At 33.8% G+C, this 20,457-nt stretch overlaps 1 protein-coding gene across 1 annotated transcript in view; it reads left to right on the plus strand.

Annotated features, from left to right (window-relative positions):
- Positions 1-10,600, plus strand: part of FSTL5 (follistatin like 5) — a 631,294-nt gene extending 620,694 nt beyond the window's left edge. The window contains exon 16 of the mRNA XM_033135298.1: positions 8,051-10,600. Coding sequence (XP_032991189.1) covers positions 8,051-8,753 — 703 coding nt within the window. The 3' untranslated portion in view covers positions 8,754-10,600. The remainder of the gene's footprint in view (positions 1-8,050) is intronic.
- Positions 10,601-20,457: the final 9,857 nt, after the last annotated feature.

Below are 20,457 nucleotides of genomic sequence, written 5' to 3' on the forward strand. Positions count from 1 at the left end.
GTACATTTATCTAGATACTTAGTAAATGTATATTCCAGATTAAAACCATGATTAGCAATTATCATGACAGCTACATGAGCATTTAGAGTTCCTACGTATCATTTCAACTCTCTCTCTCTGTCTCTCTGTCTCTCTCTCTCTGTGTATATATATATATATATATATATATATATATATATATATATATATATAGTTCAAATTATCTGTTTTTATTATTTTGTTACTTAGACTGTGACTGTGTGTGTGTGTATATATATATATATTTCTTTTTTATGAAACTAGACTATGGACTATGCTAATTGAATGAAGATTAAAGACTTAAAATAAACTTAATCCAGTCTCCAAACTTAACCAAAGTTAGCCTTTAGGTATATTTATCTTCATTCATGTATGGGCTTTGCTTATTTTATTTTTAATGGTTTAATTATACTATTTATGTGATACTGTGCTCTTTTCATATAACTTTATTGAATAAAGATTAGTCTTAAATTAGTGCTTTATAATATCTTTTAAGCATGTCTATTCTATTGGTTGCATCAAGTGGTTGTATCATTGTGTATATAAATATTCACTTATATACGGGCTTTTGAGTTTACCAATTGTAAGTACTAAATAAATATCTCTACATAAAGCTTTATCCATATTTATTATTATTCCCTCAGGAAAGTCAACTAGGAAGTGAATTACTACTAAAAAGGGCAGAAATATGTGAATAATCCTTGATGTTAATTACTAATTATTTTCTACATGCAAGTTACACTGCTATTAGTAATATAGGAAAGTGCCAATTTCATTGAATGCTCTTTAAGATTATGTATTCCTAATTCATGAAATGAAAATGCCATCTCACTGTTCTACTTTTATTTGGTTGAAAAATAATAAGGTTGCATGGTTTCTTGATATGTTTTGATGCATATGTGCAATATGCAAACCATGCAGAAGTATATATATTATTACGTAGAAGTTTTCTTTTATAAGCATCCATTGCACTTTTCTTTTTAGAAGAATAGACAGATTGCTGAGTTATCTTTCAGTTCATTTATTGAAGCAATTACATATATGTGCACTAAAATATATAGTATTCTTTTTAATCAGGTATTACTTGTTTAAAAATGAATGGTTTTGGAGATACCTCATTACTAATACACTGTGTCATTACTAAAACACTGTCATTTTTATAACTACAGTATGAGATTTTATTTGGTGGATGGTTCATAGTTTATTTAAGCATTCCTCTATTGTTTGACATTTATATTATTGCTAAATTTTCTTATTGCAACCAGTGCAGCAAAGAATATCCTTGTGCACACTACTTTGTAGTCATTTTATGAGCATTTATTAAGGGAAGATACGGGGAGACATCATGGCCTCATTAAAGCAGAGTCGTATTTTAATTTCAGAGATAACAAATTATTCTCTAAAAAGCCTAAAACAATTATGCTTCCACCAATAGCACATCAGAGAACATACTTAATCACACCCTTACCAGTGTTGGATGTAAACACACTTTATTATTGTTACCAATAGATTGGTAACAAGAAATAACTCATTTTTGTGTGTGTGTTTTAATTTATATTCACCTAATCATCGGTGAAGTTTTGAATCTTTTGATGTTTATAGACCATTAATACCCCACCTCTCATGTGAGGAAGAGCCACTAGTTTGCTTGTTAATTTTTCTTTTCAGTTCTTTGCTTTTTCTGATTTTAATCATTTATTTTACAGTCATAATATTGACATTTTCTGTTATATTTCTGCTCATTTCGTAGATTACATTGATCATTGTTTTTGTTTGTTAGTTGCCCTCCCCACCCCCAATCTCTTAAACTCTTCAAAAAGAGGTAGAGAACTTTGGTATTTGAAATTTTGTCTGTTGTATATTAGATGCTCTTTGACTTACGATGGGGTTATGTCCTGATAAACTCATTGTACGTTTGCAATATAGTAAGCCGACAGTGCATTTAATCCTGCACTGTAGAGTACCAGTTTTTGCCCCTGCAACTAAGTGGTGGATGGGAAGTTGCAATTTGCTGCTTCTGCCGCGCATCCGAGAGTATTGTACTGCTGTCACTGGCCTGGGGGAAAGATCAAAAGTCAAAGTACTGCTTCTATTGAATGCTTATGGCTTTTGTACCATCGCAGTCGAAAAATCTTTAGTTAAGCTATTGTATGTTGTGATAGACCTATGGACACTATATTAATTATGTCAAACAATTAGGCATCCTTAATATATTGTAATTAAATTATGCCTTTATGTTTCAATTTCCCTGAGAAGAATCAAACCCCCTACATATTAGAACAATCGAATATTCGAGAAGGAAGAAAATAGGGAATTTAGTGTACAGAAACACATTCTACTTCTCTTCTTAGAAAAAGAAAAGTTCTAAAAATGAGTGTAGAAAGGAAGTAATGTAGCTGAAATCTTTAATATAGAATTTCTATAATACGCTTATAAAAGTCAGCTAGAAGGGCATCCTGCGGGTTCACTTTAGCTTTTCCAACCTACGTTTGAAAACAGAAAACTTCAAAGTGCTATCATTTCTCAAACACATCTAAGAATCAGGACTATGTCCTTGCTCTAGTTATAAATCTTTACTAAACCTGTCAATGCTATCTCTCTGTGCTTCCCCTCTCCCGAGTATGAATGTGACCACTGTTTATGCAAAGGTATGTTTTACTGAGCTATTTATGTGAAGTTCAGATAAAAACTAAATCCTCTGGTACTTGAGTAGGAACAGCATTCAATCTTTTCTTACAAGGGTCAGTGTGGGATAATAGAAAACAACTAAATATAGAGGAAATCATAAACTCGTGAATGATGGCTCATGTCAGATTTATGGTTTGTGTCTGTGAAAGCTCTGTCGGCTGTAACACAACAGATGTCATTGCAACAGCCCATTGTGTGTGTGGGCTTATATAGTAATTATTTGGGGGGTGGGGTATAATTTTAGTTTCTTATCTGTTCAGCATGTCTTACCTTCCAGTTGGAAAAACAAGATATTTCCAAAGCAATTCAAAAAACAAGATATTAATAATCTTGCCAACTATTATTTATGAAACACTAACTACTTGATGGATGTAGATTTTTTTCAAGTAAAATCTCAGTACAACTCATTCCTAGGGCTGTTTAAATATTTTTGTTCTGGAATTTTATTTCAAAGAATATGATTTCTATAAGTGAGACATTGGAGAAGCTTTGGGAAATGCTTTTGTTTTAGACGTGGATTGCGGTGATGTTGCTTTAATCACACGATAGTGTGCCTGGCTAATCTAATGCTCAATACACCCAATTTCCACTTACAACTTCCTATTTGCATCCATTGATATACATGGAAAGACTCACCTTACAATCTGGGAAGGCACAGATGACAGGATTTGAGGAAAGAGGCGGTGTAGGAATGGACAGGGAGCATATGGCACCCTTTCCAGCTTCCAATATGGGGATTTATCCTCAGTGGTTAAATATTAAAAGTCAGCAGTAAGGAAAACTGTTCAGGTGAGAATCTCTGAGGACTCTGGGACTCAGCATTAAGGCTCAGGAGATAAAAAAAAAAAATTGTTATTCTGCAAATCTTACAGGATTCTTTCACTCTAGTGTTTAGGGTATCACTGGTGTTGGCACTGACTGGGGCAAATTAGTAAAGATCATTAATTGCACTTGTGAGATTCCTTCACTAGCTTCTCAGGTGATCTTTTGAAAGCAGAACAGGAGCAGAACAAGACAGATGCAGCAGGATGACAGTGACTCAGAAACTGCTTTGTGAGACTGTGGGAACCGATTCATTTGGGGACTGTCTGAGTGAGAGACTTAGGGAAATCAGTAATTACTCAAATGTAAGAAATGTAGCTCGGTCTTGTGAGATGTGGAGGTCTTTGATCAGTTACTCTACTAGGCTTCCTGTTGTTTCAACCAAACTTCTCTCTAAATATCTGCCCTTTCCCCATCTCTATCCAATAACTTCCTTTGGAAAGCTCTTGAGTGACCGTGACATAAACTCTGACAGCAACTATCCATGTCCTTAGATATACAGGTCCTGAAGTCAGCCACATCATTTTCAGTTGCTTTTACTGAACATGTTTTAGTAAGATGGGTACCTATTTCAAATTCCAACATCTGTGCACAGCTCAAGTTCACCCAGTACACCAGGGCCTACTGATCCAGGCTGTCAGTAAGAAGTGAAGTAGCACCTCTGAAGAAGATGGCATGAACTAGACTGCCTTCATTTCTAACACTGTGAGATAGTTGGTGATTGGGTACAGTGTGGACTGGGCATAGATCCTGTTGGTACAAGTAAGAGCAAAATTTAAAAGGTAAATTTCTGTTGTCAATGTGATCTCTGTTGCACTCACAAATGGAAACATTCAAGCCACATTTGAGTAACACTCTATGCTTATTTTTAACATTGTGAGCATACTAGCTATACAGAAACATTGATAATTGTTTTTTTGTTTTTCTTCCAATCCATGGATTATAATAATCTATTGTACAATAGGGAATAATTTATTTGATTGATAATGGGAAAATTATGCTAGTTAAGTTGTAAAGCACTGATAAGATCTATTTATTGAGATCTACTGTTTGACTGGTAATAAACACGCATTTACGCTCGTCCCCAAAGCAAGGTTATACTTTTATTTTGTTCCCGCTGATGAGGAAATTGAAACTCATGGAAGTCAAGGACTTTACATAAGGTCACATATCTATTCTATTGAAAAACTGGATCATGAAACTAGTATAGTCTTGATTGAAAACCCTTACTTCATCCAAAACAAGTTCTTTATGTATGAATCATTTCAGAACCTTTCCCCCTTAAAGCATGAAAGCGATAATTAAACTTGAGCCTTTTTTATAAATTTTATAATAAACTAGATTGACTAAACATTCAGAAAAGTAAAATAATTTGGGAAAGAGAAAAATTGTTCTGACTCTCTTCACCAAATATGACAACAAATTCACACAATGACATGCTAGCAGGGCACACTTTCTTGGTGCATTAATTGCCCAATAAAAGAAGTTATTTCAAGAGTAAGTTTTAATTCTCTCATTTCTCACACCCTGCAACTTCTTATACATGTGCTAACAAATATTAGATAAACTATGTTAAACTTAGTACTATGCAGGATTTTATTATACTGAGCAGGCATGAAAGTTGAGAGATTCGTAAATATTAATCACAGACAAATGAACAATGGGAGATTTCTGAATATCAATCTATACTAGGGGAGATTTTTGAATTAGAGACACCACTTCCTGTCCAATAAGTCAGCAGTGAAAAATTGAAGGCATTCTTATGCATCCGCTTATGTAGCTAGACCGCTTAAAGGAGCATATAGTGTGGATGCCAAACTAGATGTAATTTTATCACCCCACACGGAGCTTTTGCATTTTTAACCAGACCGTTTTTTAAAAATTTAATTACCTCCAAAAGAAGCTGGATTGTATCACAGAAAACTTAAGTGCATTCTTTAGTATCACAGTTAAAATAGTCCAAGTGTAGTTAGAACTTGTCCCATTCTTCTTCATTAGCATTCAGAAAACATTGCCCAAGGGACTAGAAGACTCAAGGTTATGAGGAGAACTGAAACTCCAAAACTTGATTGGCTTATTGCTTTTATTAAATGTGCATATTACTGCTTTTGCCTCTGAGCACATGTGCAATATATAACAGGAAACAAAAGACAGTATCTTCAATCATAATTCATAATTTCATAAATAGTATCAGACAATCATACATCTACACACTTGCATATCTTTAATGATTGTTCAATAATGGAAAAGCATCCACTTACAATAGTCAGAGTTAATTATTTATTAAGACAAGTATGAGAGTGGATAATGAAATTTATGATTTTATATTTTTGATGCTGAGACACAAAAACAATAGTACTCAGTTTTCAGTGCCAGTTATTTTTTTAAAATTCTTTAATATGTAGGTAGTATTTAGAACCTGCTGTGGACATTAATACTTTAATGGGAACATTTCTAAGTCATCATCAATATGAATATTTCTTCATACCATTGCGATCAGGACAAAACGTTATCCTGAATAGGGATGGCACGAGCTGTGTTACTGAAAGGACACAGTTATTAGGAACACTGAAAAAGAGAACGTTTCAGGAGAGAATCCAGAAATGGTAAATGCCATTCTGAATTACACTAGAAATACTATTTTCAAAAAGATTATTCTATCTCAAATAGACAGACATAGATAAATAGTCACTAAAGTAAGTAATAGCATCGCATGATGCTATAATTAAGCATCAGTTACTAACAGGTTTTCGATTTTTTTATCACTTAAAATTTCTAGACTCCTTGAAAGCAAGGGATTTAATGCTGATCTCCAGTTTATTCCTAATGCTTCGTGTTTAATATTTGCTCAATAAATATTTAAGAAAGCTTTTTAAAGGAATAGCTATACCCTATAGTTCTTTTTTTTGTGTAGAAGAATTTGTACTCTCCAAAGACAATAGAGTATCTTCATAAATGTTCATATGTGGCTAAAATTATAATATGGTTCCGCAACTCTATGTAAGGTAATAACATAGAAGCAGTTACAATTATATGTCTATTGTAGTAAAATATTTGTGCTGAGGTACTCCCTGCTTTACACGATTAGAACACGAGACTGATTTTTGAGAACATTCATCTCCTTTTTTTGATAATAAAATATGTTGATTTACATTTTTGATCTTGCCCTATGCCTATATTTGAAATTTTAAGGAGCTATTACCCTGAATGTATCATATTTCTGTATTAGGTGTGGAAATAGACATTTTTTTCAATCATGGAATTAGCATCCTAAAAATAAGTTTCACTGGTGACAATAACGTGATTGGCTATCTTTACAGATTTTGTTTGTTTAGTTTTGTTTTGTCATCTTTTTTTTTCACTTATGAGCACAATCGATGTAACAATATTTCCAATCTTTATTTTTATGTTGCTTTCGGAAATGTTAGGAGGAGCTTTAATCAATATTATTAACAAAAGTAAAAATAAAAGTCCTTCGCATCTCCATTGGACAATATCCATTTTGGATATAATCTTGTTTTATCTTATTTAACCTACTTATTTTTCTAAGAAGCCACCAATATTATGGGTCAGGGTTTCAAAATATATTTAACTTTGTCACAAGGACTTCTGATAATTTGCAATTTTTCAGGACAAATGCTTGAAAAGCACGGAAGTAATTAAAGAGGCCACCAAAGCAGATTGACAAATATTTATTTTTAAATTGACTCTAATAGAAAAATACCATAATTCTCCAAAGTTCATCATTGTTTAATAGAAGATAACCAATACAATGCAGGTATATCATTTAAAAGATTAACAATATAAGCATGGTGAGGTTGAAAAACATAACTAGTATTTAAAATTTATAATAAAATAAATGTTAAAATCATAAAGGTACTTAAATCAAGGTGATTCTAACATGTAACATATAGAAGTCTAATAGTTCTATACATACACACAAACACACACAAATACACACAAACAAATCTGCATCTATTAAGGTAGTCCTTCTAGGCAGATTAAAATGAGAAAAATATAGATAATTATTTAAATAGTTATGTGTCAGATATATTTGATAATCATAAGACAATATAAGAAGTAACCAAAGTGAATACAATAGATATATATCCAAGCCTTTTTATTCTTGCTGGCTTTCATAGCAGTTAACCAAGCTTGTTCAACATCAGAAGGTTTAGAAACATACAAAGTGATGTTTACTTTTATACTCTCTATGGTAAAAGTAAAATTTGTTGTTCCAATTAACTAGATATATTACTTTTAAATATTTTGCTTTCTACAGAGTGAGTTATGATCGTTTGGTTGTAATGAAAGGACAACCTAGAGAAAGGAGAAGAGCAGCACAATTGAATGTACTCCTAACATGATTGTGACACAAATTACTACATAGCCTGACAGTTAATGCCTGGACTTTAATGGCCTTTTCCAACTGTCCACAGTGCATTTCTTATTTTGTTTTATTATTTTTTTAAAGGTAATCACTCTACAGTTTCCTGTTTAACTTCAGTTTTTCTCTTCTCAGGTTTGGATTTATTCTTCATAAAGATGAAGCCGCGCTACAAAAAATTGATCTTGAGACCATGTCATACATCAAGACAATTAACTTGAAGGACTATAAGTGTGTTCCTCAATCATTGGCATATACACATGTGGGAGGATACTACTTTATTGGCTGCAAACCTGACAGCACTGGAGCCATTCCACCCCAGCTCATGGTGGATGGTGTAACCGACTCAGTCATTGGATTCAATAGTGATGTGACGGGCACTCCATATGTCTCTCCAGATGGTCACTATCTTGTCAGCGTTAACGATGTGAAAGGACTCGTAAGGGTCCAGTACATCACCATCAGAGGAGAAATACAGGAGGCTTTCGATATTCACACAAATCTGCACATATCTGATCTGGCATTTCAGCCATCCTTTACTGAAGCCCACAAATACAACATCTACGGTAGCTCAAGCACACAAACTGATGTGCTCTTTGTAGAGCTCTCCTCTGGGAAGGTTAAGATGATAAAGAGCCTTAAGGAACCCCTCAAGGCAGAAGAATGGCCTTGGAACAGGAAGAACAGGCAAATCCAGGACAGTGGCTTGTTCGGTCAATATCTGATGACACCTTCCAAGGACTCTCTCTTTATACTAGATGGACGACTCAATAAGTTAAACTGTGAGATCACTGAAGTTGAGAAAGGAAATACAGTCATTTGGGTTGGAGATGCCTAGGAGCCCTGGTAGATAATTATTGAATGAAGAGTTTTCCAGTACATTGCACTTAATTCATTGTTTAAATTCACAGCTTAACTTTGTAAGTTTATATCCTAGTCAAACCTGAGTTACTTGGTTGGCCCAAATAAAATAGTTATTTTGTGTTTTTTTTTTTCGTTTGTTTTTGGCAAAGAAATATACAATTAGTAATATTGGTCAATCAGAATATTTTACCACAATATTTAATGGGAAACTACATTAATCACAAGAATCAAATCTATATTGTGTTTTAAGCCAACAAAATAAGAATTTAAATACTTAACAAATAACTCAACTGCAGGGAATTTCAGGTGACTTTAAGTACCATTTTATTTTGAGGGTGGCTATCTATTTTTTTTCTTGATCCTTTTTTTTTGTTTTGTTTTTGTTTTTGTTTTTTTTGGTATGCTTAAACCTGAAATCAAAGGTATTGTGGAACCTTAACATTCTTAATTCAAATAATCTGTCCCATCCACTGTTTATAATCTTTTGTGCCTTGAAGGGAATGTCACAAGAGGAAAGGAAGGCTAAAAGCTGCATACTGAACACCCTCAAAAGTATAAATCTCTTGTCATTAAAAGAGAAAAGTTTAACATCTCTTGCACTAAAACCTGCCTGGAGTCATTTTGTAACCCTCAACAAAATATCATTTGAAGGCATCAATTGGTCTTAGGTTGTATACAGGTGACAAACTCTATTTGACACTTACCGTAAAATCTGCAGCATGCTATGGAAAATGGGAAGAAAGGGAGGAAAACTAATTATGGTAAAAATGTTTGCAATGTTTTCTCTGTTCATTTTGCTTTCAATCACTAACGAGTGCATTATATTTCTAATGCAAGTTTGTCTGGGATGTCAACTGCTTACAAATGTTTATTATTAGCAGAATAGATTATTTTCCTTTCATGTAGTCCAGTGTTGCATCAGCAAGAACTGTCGTTTCTAAAAAAGAAGCATTATTTGTGTCTGCTTAGAATAAACCACATGTAGAGAAATTAACACCAGGGAGAAAAAAGCTGGCTAGAGAATTGATGAGTGTTAGTGTTTTAGGAAAATTAGTTGGGAATTAAGGGATAGCTCCACAGTGGTGAGTAAAGATGTGTTTCACCACTGCTTTTGCTATTTAAGTGTAACCTATCCAGAACTTCATTCCTTAATAACTTTCCTGAATGACTTCTGTTCAACCCCTACATAAACCTTGAATGGCCCACTCATACATACAAGTAAAAATTGTTGCCTTTTTTTTTTTTAAGGCAAAGAAAAGGCCAGTAGAAGTGGATTAAATCTAGAGAATTGGTTTATTGAAATAAGCAGATAATTACCCAGGCTTAAAGTAATAGTTTACATGCTTTGAGAATTGTTTTAGTTATTTTTGTTTTGTTACTGCTAAAAAATGCTAATGGGCTGTTGAAATGACCTCCATTTACTGAAGGTAATCCAATAACGTCTTTTTTAAACTCAAATTTTACTCAAGTTTAAATTGTGTAAAACTGCTTAGAAACCTGAAATTTTATAGTGTGTAATATCTTACGTGTAAATAGCATCCTGAACTGTGTGATACAATAGATTTCTTCTTAGCTTAAGGAAACATTATGGGAGGTAGATTTAATAAACAACAAAAATCAGCTTATGTTTCTACTTATCTGCTTTCCTTTTTAGCAATTTTCTCCCTTGTGAACATGAACCATATAAAATGTCTGTGACCTGATGATTTAATGTAAGTCTGTTTCATACATCCTTCTTTGGTAGCTTACACCATGTGGATGCTTTGTCTGTAGACATTGCTTGATAAAAGGAGAATAAACCTCTTACATTTTAACCTTTGAGAACTAGTCAATGTTTTAATGTACATGCCAATGTTTTGTTTTCCTCCCATTGCTTCAGACATAATCTGGTGTTCTGCATTATTTTGAAAGTGATGAGATGGGGTAGAGAGCAAGTGAAATGAAAGCAATCCAGAAAAAACAATTTAGATTGTCTTTTTATGAACGATTCTAAGTTGTTATATTCCTTCAGAGTCAATGTTTAAAGCAAGGAATTGATCCTTTTTGAGGTGTCGATGTCCTTAGAATTCCTTTTTGTGTATAGAAGGAATGAGTATCAGAATGGAATATCAAAAGTAAACTCAATGGAAAGACCTTTTCTTTCCACATCGTTTTTTATTAACCAAGCAAATATTGAGCCTCTCTCTCTCTCTCTCTCTCTCTCTCTCTCTCTCTCTCTCTCTCTCTCTCTCTCTCTCTCTCTCTCTCTCTCTCAACAGTGTAATTGTTAGAATACTAACATTTATGGTTCTTTGAAAAAAGCAGATGCAATGTTATAATATTTTCTGAGATAGATATTTTTCTTTGATGATGGGGGCAAGGTAGAGTAAAAGCTAACATACAGGGCATCAGCACTATTTAATGCACGGTCTGAGGAAACTGTCTTGCAAATCACGATCTCATCAACAACTGAGAAAAACTAAAATAAAGGGATGAGGTAACTGCTCTATAAAGAAGCTCTAACATTAGAAAGTGGATTTTTAACAGCAGGAGAAAGAAGTGATGGCAAAAAAAAAAAAAGGAAGAAATGGAGTGATTTTTTTTTCTGTCAAATTATGCTGATAATATTGTGATAGTAAAAAAGAGCATCAAATGAGAGAAGGTGTGAAGCGAAGAACGGGAATAGGACGTGGGATAGTCCTTGAGCAAAACTTACAGGAAGTAAATATTTACGTAAAGAAGGTGATATACATAAGGCTATAAAAGTAGGCGATGATCAGATTTTGGAAGGAGGAAGGTGAAAAATGAAACCAATTTAAAGAGTTTGTACTTAATCCGGAAAATACTGTGTTTCCCCGAAAATAAGACCTAGCAGGACAGTCAGCTCTAATGCGTCTTTTGGAGCAAAAATTAAAATGAGACCCGGTCTTATATTAATTTTTGCTCCAAAAGACGCATTAGAGCTGACTGTCCGGCTAGGTCTTATTTTCGGGGAAACAGGGTAGGGACTCAACAATAATTTTTTTTAAAGGAAATGTCAGTGAAAATGACACTTCTAAAGTGTATTATTTGAACAAATGGGAAATGAGAGGAAAAGGTATCAGTTAGGAGGCTACTGCAACAATATAAGTTTATGATCCTTAATATCAGACTATTACATTGAAAGTATAATTATAAAACGGGGCATGTTAGGGAACCATACTTGAAATAGCAACTGAATAAATATGGAATATAAAAAGAAACAGACACAACAGGTCTCAAACATGACTATTAATAGAAATGAGAAAACCATGAAGGAGGAAAAGATTTAGGTGAGAAAAAGAGGATATAAGTAAAAGATGAATTAAATGAAAATATTTGGCAATGGAATATAATTCCAGGGAAATGTCACCATGTAGAGCAAACTGACATAATTTTCAGGAGTCAATCCATTTATGTTAATTATATCTATGTAAAGTTGAAGCACTTTTAAAAAATGCAATTTAGAATCTTACCACCTTTCAGATTCCAGTCAAACATTCTTCAGAGGGTTGTTTTCTTTTTAAAAAATAAGTGACTTTGACTGGATTTTACATTCACTATGATTTTACAGGCTAAAACAATATGTTTAATCATATCTGACAACTTTATATATATATATAATATATATATAATATAATATATATAATTATAATATATATAATATATATAATATATATATAATCATATCTGACAACTTTATATATATTATATATATATATATAATATAATATATATAATACCACATGTCAAATTTTGAAGTGACAAAATTTTAAGAACAATACTGCCATCATGGAAATCAATGCAACTCTAAAGTAAGATGGCATGTACAACCCAGTGTTACAACTTTAAGAACTCATAAGGAGTCACTTCTAATGTCACTTGTCCGTATATTTACCATTTAGCTTTTCCTTTATGGATGGGTAATGAGAACAAAAGCAGAACCTCATCAAATATCTGTTTTCACTTAAAGTGAGTATACTCTTAAGTCACGGTAACTTTTCTCATGTTCCTAGAAGACTAAGTCTTAACCAGAGCATATCAGCATGTTTTTGCTTGTGTGTTTGCATTTAATACATTAGATAGTCCTATTAGTAAATTGAAAAGCACTTAGCTTTTCTGTAATATCCATCACCAAAATGTTCTTGTCTCTGTAGTATTTAGTACATACTGCATATCTACTTTACAATAATTCACAGCTTCAATTGGTGACTTAGAAAAGTTTTATTTTAACTTTCATTCTTTTATACTAGAGTTCAGTAACAATAAAATTCTCAGTATAAACATACAAGATGAAATAACTCAGGGAATTCCTCAGATGGATCAGGCAGCCAAGGCCACCACTCCTTCATAAGAGAAATTTATAGGGGCCCTTATTCCTTCTTTACTGGGCCCCAGTCTCCTTTCGTCATACACCTCAGAAGAGAAAAATTGGGCCATTCAGAGGGGAGATACTCTTAACCCTCAGGGATGGTATGAGCTAGATCAAAGGCTAGACCTTCCACCGTTATACTATAACATATAGTATCCACCGTTGCTGATATTCATTTTCACAATTTTATTGGCATCTCACATGTGTAATTGTTTATTATCTGAATAACCACATTCAACACATACACATTATGCAACCAAATGAGAGTAGGGTTTTTTTTGGTTTGTTTGTTTTGTTTATACCACATCTAGAGAAGGGCTCAGTACGTAGTGGGCACATATTCGGCAGTCACTAAAAATACAAGAGATGATTTAAGATTCCAACTGGTTTTTTTTTTTTTTTGGTCTCTATAGAATATATGTTTAACTTTTTGAGAATCTTAAATCATTATGACAAAAATGTATGCCTTGAATGTTATTAAACTGTGATAATTAAAAGTAGCACCATTCAAGCAGGTGGTTTCTATTTAATATTCTCCAATTCTCTAACGTATTAGAGCTAAGAGACATATAATGAACATTTGGATAATGTCTTTTTAAACATTTGCCATCTCAAATTTAATGTAATTGCTTATGTAAAACATGGTGTTTGTTATGTTAAAGATTAATCCTTCTCATATATTATTAAACTCTAAATTAATAAACATAATCTTTTAGTTATTTATAGAGGCAGAGATTCCTTTCTATACTACTCTTGCCACAAGAAGTAGGCTTATATGAAATATTGTTAAATCTATAGTATCGTACAGACATATCAGTATATTTAGAGATGAAAATTTGTATTTCTGGTTTGACAAAACTTTTTTAAAACTTCTATCAATTGCTTGATGAATTTATGTTTCTCCCAACATCCAACATGATATAACTTGCCTTTGATTGCTATTACTCTTACATATTTGCATAAAACTTTTCACTGTTATTCAACTATATTCAATCTCTCCTACCATTATTAGTTCAGTTTCAATGTTTGCTAATATTATTAGTCATGAATATTTGGATTACCATCCAATACTTTGGAATACCATCCAAAAAAAATCGTATTGTTTAAAGAAAATAATAGAAAAATAAATAAATGTACTTATTATACTAGAAGTACTGAGGTATATTATTTAGAAATTGTATTTCTGAATTCTCTCAAAAAATGTCTAGTCTCGATTTTTCCTCTTTAGAAGATTTTCCATTTTTAAATCCTCCTATTGTTTTTATGAACCCATTATTATTATATATTATTTTGACTTGTAAATACCAAGCCAAGATATGTTTAACAGTCCAAGTCTAAGAGAAATACACATAACAGAGGATTGTGGGAAAAGTGATATTATTGTAGGTGCATAGAATTCATCTAAGGTACGAGGAAATGTCAGTTATAGGCCTTACATAAGCAAATATAAGGTTCAGAGTTCAATAATATAAAAGTTTTAAAATAACCATTATTGGTAATGGGAAAAATGTTAATTTGGTTCATAAAAGGTCCGGGTTACCATATAACGCACCCTGCCACTTGGTTTGTATTAAGTCTGTAATCCTGTAAGTATTAGAAGAGCCTCTAATAAGTCTTCCTTAGTTATGGAGTATATCAATGTCACATTTTCCCAGAAAAAAATTACTTAAATGAAAAGTTTCTTGTTTACTATTGGCTGCTAGCAGAGACTAAAGTCTCGACCATGTTGTATAGTGTTCCTCTATGATTTAAATTATACATTATGAAATAGATATTACCCAATATGCTGAACCCCAAACGGGATGTCCACAGCAGCCTGCTCATAGGGCAGACGACCTACCTTAGTTTAGAGAAGACGAAAGTACAGAGGCCTTGTTCAACTTGGTTCCAAACTTACTTGCAAGTTGGAATTTCAGGCAAGAAAAGGAAATTCAAGACTACTAAGGACTACAATACCAGCCCAGCGTCACCCAATGAAAAGTGGGTCACTGTCTCCACACCCAGTTCCAGAGCAGTAACCAGACATGCGCAAGAAAAGTAGTCCATAAGAACAGATAACTTCAAAATTACCCTCAAAAGAACTGACTTTATTGAAACAGAATGTGAAGAAATTGAGGTTAAAAAATACTCTTTAAAGCAATAAAGATTTGGGCTGTAAGCAATTACATGGAAGCTGGTAGCTCAACTTACAATTTACAAGGTAAATTGTAGGCCAACTACTTTACCAGAGAGAATCAAAGAACGAGAAAGCTAAGTGGAGCCCTCCTGGGGTCAGAAGAAACCACAAAGAGGAGCATCAAAAACTACCCCTGTAAAAGAACCATGAATTTAATTTGAGCAGACTGTGAAGCAAGTTGTCTCCAGGTTTTTGTTAAACAGTATTGATTCAGCCACCAATCAATGCAGCCTAATAATTTGGTGTGATACCAACAGACACAGACATATTAAAACAGAGACTCGGCAAAGAAATGGTCAAAAATAGCTCTGCTAAAACCAGTGTCATTTCAGGTGATTGCGAACGCGCTAAATGCCACACCTGCTGTGTGGTGGTATCAAAGACTTCAAATTATATGAGTGGATTATATTTTAGTTTAATAGTGCAGTTAAGTACTAAGAAAATAAACAAGTAAACAAGAAGAAAAAGCTCTGTTGGTGGGGGATATATGGATTTTACTACAACATACTATCTAAAATATCCTGTTTTTTAAAGCAACAAAAAATTGTAAATATAAAGAAAAATGAAGATTTGACTCATACAAAGGGAGAAAAATCCCAAGAAACACACTGCTTTTCAGGCCCAACGGTTGCACTGAACAGAGAAAAACGTCAAAGCAGCCACTATAAAATGTCCAAGATCTAAGAGAAACTATGCTTAAAAAAAAAGAAAGAAAGAAAGAAAGAAAGAAAGAAAGAAAGAAAGAAAGAAAGAAAGAAGAAAGAAGAAGAAAGAAAGGATTAAAGAAAGAAAGACAGAAAAGAAAGAAGGAAGGAAGATGTTAATTTGTTAATAAGATGTTAATAATGTTAATAATTGTTAATAATGTTAATAAGATGGAAAATATGTCACTTAATAAATCTTACACCTGGAAGGAAGGAAGGAAGGAAGGAGGGAAGGAAGAAAAAAAAGTATAATGACAATGTCCTCTCAAAGAGAGAATATCAACTAAAAAACATGAATTTCTGGAGTTGAAATCATAGTAACTGAGAAGAAAAAAATCACTACCAGGGTACAAGAGTAGATTTGAATTAAGAGAAGGTAAAATCAGATTCATGATGATTATCTGATACAAACACTGACACAAAAGAAAATTCCCAAATTTTCAAAATATTAACCTACAAATCCAAGAAGATCAATGAATTCCAAAGAGTATAAATGCAAAAATATCCATTTATAACCATGCCATAATAAAGCTGTAGAAAGCCAGTGAAAAGACAAATCTTCAAAACAAGAGGAAAATATGTCACTTAATAAATCTTACACCAGTAAGATTCAGTGGATGCATCATAATACACAGTGAAGGCCAGAAGAAGAAGATAACAGGATGACATATTCAAAATTCTGAAAGAAAATGCATCAATTAATAATTTTATATTCAGCAAAACTATATTTCAAAACATAAAGTACAATATTCTCAGATGAACAAAAGTAAAACATTCTCTGATGCTTGCAGAAGTAAAAGCAAGTCTAAAAGAACTTTTCAAATTAAAAGCATGAGACCCCAGAGAGTACTTGAATCTAAACTGAATTAAAATGATCTTAACAAATTACCCAAGAATGGCACTCTTGGATTTATATACTAGAGAACCGAAACTTTTTATTTGTAGAAACTTGCACATGAATGTTGATGGCAGCTTCATTTACAGCTGCCCCAAACAGGAAATTTCTTTAATGTTCTTCAGTGGGTGAATGACTTAACAAACTGTGGAAGCTCTGTATCATGGAATATCCCCGAGCAATTTAAAAAAAAAAAATCAAACTAATGATCAATACCACGTGGATGACCTTCAAGAAGATTAAGCTGACTGGGTGAGTGAAAGAAGCCAATCACAAAATAACACATTGTGTAATTTCATTTATATAACATTTGTAAGATAACAGAGAGATGGGAAAGATTGATTGCCATGATGGGGGCGCGTGTGAAATGGACGTGGCTATAACAAGGGAGTCTTGTGATGGTACAGTTATGTATCCTGATTGATGATGGCTACACTAAGCTACACATGTCTAAAATTGTAGAGTTACACGTAAAACACAGACACTCACACATGTTCATCTATGACTGTTGAGATCTGAATAACCTTTATATTTTGAATCAAGGTAGTTTCCTGATTTTGAAACTGTACGATAGTATACAAGAGGTTAAAATTGGAGGAGGCTGGCTGAAGACTATGAAGGACTTTACTGTACTTATTTTTGAAACTTCCTGTGAATCTATAATTATTTTAAAATAAAGTGTTTTTGAAATTTGCATTTATATTGAAACAGAGTACTACATTTATACTTATGTCAGTTTTTATGGATGTGCTGAATAAATGATATATTTGCCAGTTATGAAAACCTTGGTTTATAATCCAGTCCTGCAGATTCTTATTTTGCCATGTAACCCTGGGAATAAGTGTCACTATGTTCCTGGAGCAACGGAAACAAAGGCAAGAAGTTGCTGTGATATTTGCATTTATTTCGAAAAACTATATATATATATTTTTTAATGAAATTTTATGTGGATTTCAAGTCTGGTAGGTGGGAGAAGCTTGCAGAAACACTTAATTTGACATTATGCAGATATTGGGAAAGAGAATCTTTAGAGCTGTGATGTCCTAGAAAACATTCTGCACTGATGTAAAAGTTCTGTCTCTTCACTGTCCAATACATAGGCACTAACCACCTATGATTATTGGACATTTGAACTGTGGCTAGTATGCCTGAGGAACATAATTTAAAATTTAATTTAAATTAATTATATTGAATTCATTAATTTCAGTTTCAGGTACATGTAGCTAGTGTGGCCATATTTGACAGAGCTAGTCTTTAAGTTCTAGTTTGAAAACCATTAACTTAGTGGAAACAGTCCTTTTAATGTAGCACCTAGGGTACATGGCTTCCAATTTACAGTCTTATTCTTACTACTTCTTATCTGTTTAATCCTGATTAGGCCATAATCTCTTTGGCATTGTTTACTTAGCTTTGAAATGAAAGAATTAGAACACTTTAAGGTCCCATGTTTCTATAAATCATCTCACCTCCCACTGCTACCATTTTATTTAGAATATTTATGTCTGCCTGTTCTCCCTGGTGTACCATTTACCCTCATCTCAGTTGGTTCACACAGATAATACTTTGCAACACAAAATCAGATTGTAGCCCAAGAGACTAGAGAACAAGGCTCTCTCGTCCTGGGGAAGCTGTGCTCTGTTAGAAGAGGTGCTTTTCTAAACCAGTTGGTTGAATCGTGGAGGTGTAAATGTGCTCTCTCTCTCACTGAGCCACCTTCTTCTGAGAGGCTGACAGGTAGTGGGTGGCAACAAACTGTCTGACAAGACGGGTTTGCCCTGCATACCTCAAGTGATGGGATTATAGAAAGGAAAATGTTTAAAACATCGAATTAGTGTCAATGTTATGGTTCTTTCAAACTAGAGGAGCAACTGCTTCTTAACTCTACCAGTTTTATAGGAGATTTAGCAAACAACACGGGCATTCTTTGCTTACAGAGACTAAGACAGGTTTTATTTGATCTGGCAGGATGTCTGCTTTACTGAGAAAGTTTCTTGGGATTTAGTTCAATTAAATTAACAAATGTGCACGGACTCTGAATCAGATACTGTGTATTACCAAGAAACAAAGGTGAATGAGATTCTATTGCTGTTCGTAAGAATTTTCCAATCCAGAGAGGAACAAACAACCAAATAAAAAAAAAATATTTTGAAGTTGTTTGGCAACTTTTCAACTGTCAGTTGATCATTTGCTTCTGTGTTTCGCAGTACTGCTAGTGTGGGCCCTTGCTAATAAATTTGTTATATATGAGTGTGATGTTATTGTGTTTTATATAGTAACATAGTTTCTTCCCCCAAATGGGTAAACACAGACAAAATGTATACACATTTTAAGAAAGAAAAAAAAAACCCTGTATTAATATATACCGATAACAAAAGATGAATACAAGTCACGTTTGACTTCTTCAATGACAAGAGGTGCTCAAAGTGGTTACCATCAACGTCCCGACACTTCTGATTATGGTGAACTACTGCTTGAGCAATGTTGACCAAAGTGTTCACTTGTATACATTTTTTTGGCACCCCTGGTACTTACAAACAAATGGGCATTGCCTTTATCAGCAACCTGACTTTTACAGCAGAAGAGTTCTCTGTGTCTCTAGTTACACTGATTTACTAATCTTCAAATTCTGCTTTTTCTGTGCTACTTCTTTCATGCATCCACTTATAAAACATTTATTCAGTACCACCAATTGCTAGGCTCTACTCTAGGTGTTAGTTGTATATGAACAAAACAGGCGAAGACTCTTCTTGAAGGGGCTTGCTTTCTAGTGTGCGTGTGGTGGGGCAGGCGGGGGCAGGGAGCCAAGAGGACAAAGTGTGTCTTCTCTGCAAACTCTGACTCCTCGCCCTGTGCCCACTGCTATTCTTGGTGGCTTCAAAAGCTATGCTTTGGCCAATTCCCATTTCTATTTTCTGTGCTTTGTTATTTATCCCTTTCCAGATCATTCTACTATCCTTCCATTTTCATCACTGCAGTTCTCAATCACAGAGAACAGGTCTCCCTGGGGAAAGGAATCTAAGGCGAGAGACACACATGTACACAAACATACGGATGTTAAGTTAACACATAGTTAAAGGCGGCATGACGTTTCATAAAGCTAGCCTGGGAACTTTCATTCAGTTACCAATACCCCTTTTATGGAGCTTGGCCCCCTTAGAGTCTCTGAGCACCTTGTAAGTGCAAATGTTACATCCTATTGATGAAAATCATTAAGCAATAACATGACTTTCCACCCTATAATTCATTTTTACAAAGGATGGGACAAATGAGCCACTACCAACCATCTGATCATGTGATACTGTTACCAGGAATGACATGGTACCTCAGCTCTTTGTCTTCTTGAAGGAAGGAATTCGGTCAAGAGACAGAGATTGTGCAACATAGAACAGCAAGAAGTTTATTATAGTAGTAAAAACAAGTGCATGCTGAGATATGGAGCAGGCTGACCCAAGAGAGGGAAGGGAAGCAGCGTCTCCTCCTATTTTGTGAGGGGTTTTCTCTCTATGGGTGGAGTTTTCTGCCCCTCTTCCTATC

Source organism: Rhinolophus ferrumequinum, chromosome 18 (genome assembly GCF_004115265.2).
Source record: "Rhinolophus ferrumequinum isolate MPI-CBG mRhiFer1 chromosome 18, mRhiFer1_v1.p, whole genome shotgun sequence".
NCBI classification, from domain to species: domain Eukaryota; kingdom Metazoa; phylum Chordata; class Mammalia; order Chiroptera; family Rhinolophidae; genus Rhinolophus; species Rhinolophus ferrumequinum.